The 7,709-nt window shown below is 34.3% G+C and overlaps 1 protein-coding gene across 1 annotated transcript in view; it reads left to right on the top strand.

The window, feature by feature from the left end:
• The window catches only part of Cdh20 (cadherin 20), a 272,474-nt gene that overhangs the window by 222,039 nt on the left and 42,726 nt on the right, over positions 1-7,709 (top strand). The window contains exon 6 of the mRNA XM_004638267.2: positions 3,641-3,828. Within this exon, the coding sequence (XP_004638324.1) occupies positions 3,641-3,828 (188 nt within the window). The remainder of the gene's footprint in view (positions 1-3,640; positions 3,829-7,709) is intronic.

Raw genomic sequence — 7,709 nt, 5'->3', positions numbered from 1 at the left:
TCCTGAGATCCTGTACCTCAGATTGTAGAACCTTTGTCAGTGCATCCATGTGGATGAGTCACGGCCATTGCTTGGCCAATGTGCTCTCTCTGAAAGCCTGAGAGAGTATCTTCTCCCCATGTGCATGTCTGCATCTTGTACTATGAATAACCACTAAGAAGATAACAATATGCAATGTATTAATTATTGAAACTGTCCTACTAATCAGTTTTGAAACTGTTTATTGCTATTTGTTTCTCAATAAATTATTTTTAAAAATAAATTTAAGGAATTAAAAATAAAGGACACTGCCTATATCATTTATGGTCAAAAGATTTCTAAAAATCAAGACATTCCCTTTCAAATGTGTTGTATTTTTTTTTCTTGTTCTTCCTTTATTTACCACCAACAGTAGCAACTGAACCCAAGAGTACTCTACTATTGAGCTATACTCCAATCATTTTTATTTTTGAGACAAGGTTTTCCTAAATTGCCCAGGCTGTGCCCCCTTTGAACTTGTGATCCTTCTGCCTCAGCCTCTAGAGCCTTGGAATTACAAGTTTGTGTGCTGTATTTCTCACTGCAGCCAAAGAATAACTTTTGAGCAAGAGACATAAAGAAAGGCTAATTTGGCATTATAGGATAGGTAGCCAAAAGCATAGACTAGAGGCAGAGGAGCTATTAAGGAGTCACTCAGAGTATTTCCAGATTTGAGATGAAAAGGATTAAAGGAAATGGCTGAATGGAGTGGACAAATAAAAAAACATAGACTTCTGCCTCTTGACTTCAAGGCTAAGCCAACCGAGGCAGAGGATGCAGTAAAGATGACACAGTGTTCTAAGTCTAGGCGACAGGGAGAAAAATTGTACTACTAATAGAAATAGAGGATGTATAATAAAAATAGTGGCAGGGCAGGAAGGAGACAAATTCAGATTTCAATATGAAGTGACAGCAGAACAATCAGACTGAATGTCCTTAAGGAAGGTAGAAATATAGAGCTATGACAGTGGAGCAGAGCGCTGGAATGGAGATGTGAGTTTGAAAACTAGAGGCCTGAAGGGAATAAGCTGAAAAAGTGAGCATAGCAGATATAATTTGAAGTGTAATGGAATTTTTTTAAAAGTTAAGGTAGTGATACTACCTTCACAGAAGTGTAAATAAAGAACCATTTTGTTGAAAAAAATGGGGGGTATGGAAATACACACACACACACACACATACACACATATACACACACACATACACAAAAGAGTTAGGATAGATATACAGCTACATTCTCTTAGTTCACTGAGAATAAAAGTTTGTACTAATATTGTTTAGACAAGATATCTGTCTGTATCTTGTCCTCTGAATAACTACTACGAAGACAACAATATGCAACGTACTGTTGTTAATGTCCTACTAACCTCACTGTTTCATCACTTTCTTTTTTTCTCATTAAAATGAATATTTTTTAAAAATTAAGGTAAAACAAAGTCAAGACAGACTACACTACCAGTTGAATAGATGTATTTTGATTTTGCTTAATCATCAAATGAACCTTCTATTTTATCCATGTAAATATAGACAGTTCAAATATTTACATGCAATTATATATGCAATGTTTCTGCTGAACATTTATAAAAGCAAAAGGCAGGATACTAAGTAAGCATTTTACAAATGGTGGAGATTACTAAATTGAGTGACCCTACAGTACAGAACACGGAACAGTTTGTGGAATGACATGGAGTGACTTTGTTTCTTTACTGATCCTGTGAATTCCGTCTTCATAGCTCATGAATGACTCACATTGCACACAAGTATATACTGCAAATTTCTGAACATCCTTTAATCATTCAGCTTTTTAACATTAACACCATATAATATCTCTGATGGAGGCACAAGCGCAGAAAAGCAAGTTATTGCACAGCTCAAAATTATAAGGATTTGGATATATTACAGAAAAATGTCACCCCAAACATGGCAATTTCACAGTAGCATAACACAATAAAATGATGACCAGGGTTTCAGCTCTGTTTCCTAAACCAAAATCTTAATGTCATCTAAAGGACATATTTTGACTAGTCTGAGTAATAATGAACAATATATGGCAGAATGGAAGTACTGAATGTTACATGGAAGATAAAATGAAACCACATAATTTAAATATATATCTCTAAGAATTATTTGCACATTGCTTCCCCTAATATGGCCAGTAATTCTGCACTTCTTAAAAACCTTATATTTATCTGAGCATTGTGATACACATCTGTAATCCCAGCACCTGAGAACTGAGGTAATAAGTTGCTGCAAGTTCAAGGATAGCCTGAGCTACATATAGACTCTGCCTCAAAATAACTGAAAAAACAACAACAAAAACCTTACCTTTAATCATCATTAAATATTTTCCCATATATTTGCTAAAACTAAGTTGTGACCTCACTATTCCATAAACCTTGGATGATCTCTACCACATTATTACTGTTCTCATTGTAGGAATTCTGCTTAGTTTCTTTTTCAAAAATATTACTATAACTGATTATGGGATGTTGACAAAATACTCCACTTTCATACTGAATAAACCCAATCACTTTTAACTGAAACAATAACAAGAATTTAAGTTAATATTTCTAATAATGCATTATGTACAGAACCTGTATGTGTTTGTTTAAACATGTGAAATGGTTTTCCTGGTATGGAAAAAATTGCAGGCAGATGCTCCAAATATTCTATAATTGCAAAGTGTGATCCATCAGAAACTTTAGAAGTGAGTGAAAAAAGATGAAAATCACACATCTGCCTGCTTAGTACATTAGAGAATTCCTAGCTTATATTTGTAAGCAATGAGCATCATTTCTTCTATGCAGATGGGGGTCTCATGAGTTGCCCAGGAGCACTCAACCTCCCCAAATGTTTGTGAAAAGCCCTTTCCAGCAGGTTTTCCTGTAGTTTACAATGCATATTAGAATAAAATAGATCACATATACATTACAAATGTGATTACACAATTTTTGTTACTCAGTGTATTATTTGAACAGCGAAAGATACAACTTCATAAAAATGAAAATAAGAACTTTAATTGTGAATTAGAGGGGGCCTGCTGGTTAGAGCTCAGTTGTTTATGTGCCTGCTTATGCAAATGCAGTCATGCTCAGGGCCAAATACCACGGTTCAATCCCCAGCTCCACACACTTTACCAGACCCACCCTTAAGGCAGCTTGAGCTGGCATAAAAAAAAAGAAAAGTGAATTAGAATAGCAACTCAAAAAGACAGTATTACCAGTTCAGTGTTTCTTATATATGTGGGAACTTCTTTGGTATTCTATACTGGAACAGGAGAACTAACACTTGAGAAAATATTGGCATTCATAGGAAGTACCAAAAGTTAGAAAGCGAAGTGCTTCCCATTACTCAGAAGGTAGACCAACACTGCAACATGTAGTTTTGCTTCTATCCTATTCTACTTTTAAGATTTTAGTTATGCTATCCTGACTTCTTACTGAACACCCACTACAGACTCTGACCTGCAAGATTGTTTTCTCAGCCTCTCTGAATCCCAGTTTTCATCTTTAATTTTTGAAGCAAGAAAAATATTTCACACATTATTCCTGATATGATGCAATAATGGTGAGTTTTGTAGTGACAAATTATGAAGTATACATATTCCTGCTTCTCTTCACAGAACATTATCAGATGAGTGTTTTGGAATCAGCTCCAGTTAGCTCCACAGTGGGGAGAGTGTTTGCTAAAGACTTAGATGAAGGAATCAATGCAGAAATGAAATACACTATTGTGGATGGAGATGGTGCAGATACCTTCGACATTAACACAGATCCCAATTTCCAAGTTGGCATCATAACTGTGAAAAAGGTAATTTAACTCCTGCTTCCAAATCATTTTCATGGATATTTTAAATATAAAACTCTAATAAGAGTTGCACTACATATATATATATATATATATATATATATATATATATTGACTTAAATGCTCAGATAAAAGTTCTTTCCGATTATTAAAAAAATTACCTCTTATTCTTTGTGCTTACCTGTGTACACTGGGCTACGCTACTATTTTAAAGAAAGGGTAACAGATCATGATAAAAACATTATAACTATGTCATTTCTCCTACTTAGCCACTTAAAAAACTGTTGTAACTTAATTCTCTAATCACATTAATGATTTAATCAATATTTGAATCACACATATTTTACCATAGTGTACCACAAATAACAACAAAGCAAGGCATAATGTTATTTATGAATCACTAAATAACATGCTGAGATTTTTAATTGCTTCTTGAAGATCCATAAATGCAAATTAAACCTGAAAGAGTTTTATCAAACATAGATAGTGTTACCATTTAAAAGTCCTTGGTTTCAGGAGGAGTACTATTCTCTGAACATATCATTTCTTTCCATGGTATAAAAGCACACATGGATAATTTTTAATTAAAAATTAAAACCTTACAAATAAATATCTAATAAAATACATTAATTTAAGGCAGCCTCCCTCTCTATTTTGAACATATTTTAAAACCTAAGATATATTACCTGTTTAGTGCAAATTATCTGCCAGGCATTGTTCTAGGCCAATGACGATGAATCTTTTAGAACTTTCAATGATACAAATAGCACAGTGCAGCACACTTGCCATAGGTTTGTCACCACTGTTCTAGGAAGTTAATGTAGAGAAGTAAAAACAACAAAAACCCTACCATCATGGAACTTATATCCTAATGAGGTGAAGGAGACAAAGCAGCAAATCATTATAGGAGTATGTTGGGTAACAACTGCTACAGAGGTAAGAATGCATTTGGTCTTTTTTTTTTTTTTTCCTGTAATTAGAACAGGGTCTACAGGGTCTCACTACGTAGATCAGACTAGCAGTGATTCTCCTGTTTTCAGCCTCCCAAGAGCTGGGATTACAGGCACGGGCCACCATGCCCAGTCTCAATTGCTGTTTCAGCAAGCCCCATGGGCGGGGCCAGCACAGCACAACAGGAATCGAACCCTGGCTGCTGTGCTCTGCCTAAACAGGTGTTTTAGTCTGCTGAGTTATCAGGCCAGCCGTTAACAACTGTTACAGAGGTAGGGGTAAAATAAAATAAGGACACTCAAAATGACTTCAATTTTTTTTTTTTTTTTTTTTTTTTCCGGTAGCTGAGATTGAACTCAGGACCCTGTGCTTGCCAGGCAAGTGCTTATTCTACTGAGCTATCTCCCCGGCCCTGCAAATTTCAATTAGTAATTGAGACTGATTTTGCATAGAAATGACATTTAGTGCAAGACCTACAGTGAGCAGAGTCTCAACAAACGTGAGCAGGCTTATAACCTACCACTGTGAAAGGCACCCTATACAAGAGTTTTGATGACACTGGCCATGGCTACCATGGAGAGAATATAATGCACAAAGAGTTACTGAACTAAGAGGTCCCAACAAGAAGACAGCAGTGCAAAGGCCCTGAAGTGGGCTCATGCCTGGTGTTTCAAAGACAGAAAAATAATTTATAAGGCTAAAGAAGGAGAAACTTTTAAGAGATGAAGTCAAAAAAGTTAACAAAGGGATCAGATTATTAAACCCATATAAATGAACTACAAGAACTTCAATTTTGTTTCTTCTGTTGTTGTTTTTAAGAACTTCAGTTTTTACTCTGAGTAAAGAGAGAAATGACTGGAAGATTTTAATAAATAAGTCATAAAATTACTCTGTAAACTAGAGATTTAAAACATAAGGGGACAAGGATCAGAGTAAGGGAGCCAAGGAGATGGCTTGGAAGAATAAGTGCTTGCCTGGCAAGCATAAGGGCCTGAGTTCAATCCCTAGTTCCACCAAGAAAAAAAAAAAAGATCAGAGTAAGCAAAATACTTGCATCACTATTTTAGTAATACAGGCAAGAGATGATAGTGGCTTGTGGTTTGTCCCAGAGTGGTGGGAATGGAAGTGTGAGAAGCAGTCAAAATCTCTATCTATCTATCTATCTATCTATCTATCTATCTATCTATCTATAGTATATCTTATCTTATTAATTTATTCATTCATTCATTCATTCATTCACTCATTGGTACTGGGGATTGAACTTAGGACATTGTGCTAAGCCACTGAGCTATATTATATACCCTACAAGCAAGGACTATGGGATTTCTTAAAAGATTGGATAAGTATATGAATGAAAGAAGAATCACCTGAACAAAATGAATGGAGTTGCCATTAGAAATCTACAAGATGAACAGAAAGCAGGAGATGGATTACAAGTATCAGGATGCTGTTCTAGACATGCTGCATTTGCAGTGCTGGCTGTACACTAAAACAGAAATGTGTAGTAGTTTGGACTGCAGGAGTCAGGAGTCTAGTAAGGAGTTCTGGGCTAGAAATATAAACATAAGAGTGATAAGAATATAAATAGTACTTTAATTTTTTGTATTTTTAAATTTTATATATATTTTTATTTTAATTTTTTATTCATTTTAATGAGAAAAAATAGCAATGAAACAATTTCAAACAGGACAGTTACAATAATTAATACATTACATATTGTCTTTGTAGTAGTTAAAGGATAAGATGCAGACATGATTATGTTGTCTAAACAATAGCAGTAAAAATCTCATTGAACTAATGGAAAGGAGCTGTGTATCTATCCTATTTTGTATATTAAAAAACAAAAACACTAGGAGAAAGATGCAGGCATGGAGTTTGTTCCCTACTTCCTCTAGAGCTGCTCTGCATTTATTTATTTTGGGAATAAAATGTTCTTCCATTTGAATAAAGTGTAGCACTGTTAAAAAAAAATAGTACTTTAAGAAAATAAAATGGAATAAGATTTCCAGGCACCAAATATAGAAAAGGGACAGAAAATTAAAACATAATGCACTTGACATGCAAAGGTCAGAAGAACAACAAAAACCAAGAACTCTAAGGAAAGACCAGGACAGTAAGGTAAATCAAGGGACTATAGTTTAATGAAGGGATACGGGAAGCTTTTCTATGAGAAGGGAATGATAACTAGTGACAAATACTGATGAAGGAAAGAATATTAGAAATTAATCCTAAAAAAAATTAACCAGAAGCCTTAGAAATATAGAGGTCATTAACATTGCCAAAAGCAACAAGATAATAATAAAATGTGGTATAAGGTATATTTATAGTAACTAGTTTATGTTGTTTCAAGTGAATTAACACTGCCTTAGAGGGGAAGAAGAGTTACATGCACGTATTTTTTCTGCCTTTAAGGTGAAAGCAAATACAGAGAAGGAGACCAATGCATTCAGAAATCCACCTAACAAAAACATTTAGAACCATCCCAAGAAGTACAAAACACTGAGACTGACTTGTGAACCATCTAATAAATCTGAATGAAATTAAAATATCCTTCTTACTTTATTCTCATTCTTTCAAGATGCCACAATACTAGAATTATAAAAACTAACTATAATAACAATTTGTTGTATAACATAAAATTAACTATCCATACTAGGTGTCATCTCTAAGTAAATATCAATCATGATTAGTAACTATAAATATTCAAAGTTCTAAATAATTATTGTTCCTTGAATGCAAAAAATTCTATTTAAAATGAAGCAATCAGAAAATGATTTTGTCTCAGATGCCCATTTTTTGATTGGGTCTTTGAATTTTGGGTACATGACTTTTTTTTTTTTTTAATTCTTTGTATGTTCTAGATAGAAGTCCTTTGTCTATGGGACAGGCAATTAGAGTTTTTCCCAATTTGTGGGTTTTCTCTTTATTGTCAG

The sequence above is a fragment of the Octodon degus genome, unplaced genomic scaffold, assembly GCF_000260255.1.
Source record: "Octodon degus isolate 3935 unplaced genomic scaffold, OctDeg1.0 scaffold00097, whole genome shotgun sequence".
Taxonomy (NCBI): domain Eukaryota; kingdom Metazoa; phylum Chordata; class Mammalia; order Rodentia; family Octodontidae; genus Octodon; species Octodon degus.
Note: the sequence above shows the minus strand (reverse complement) of the source record. Positions and strands in the feature narration are given on the sequence as shown.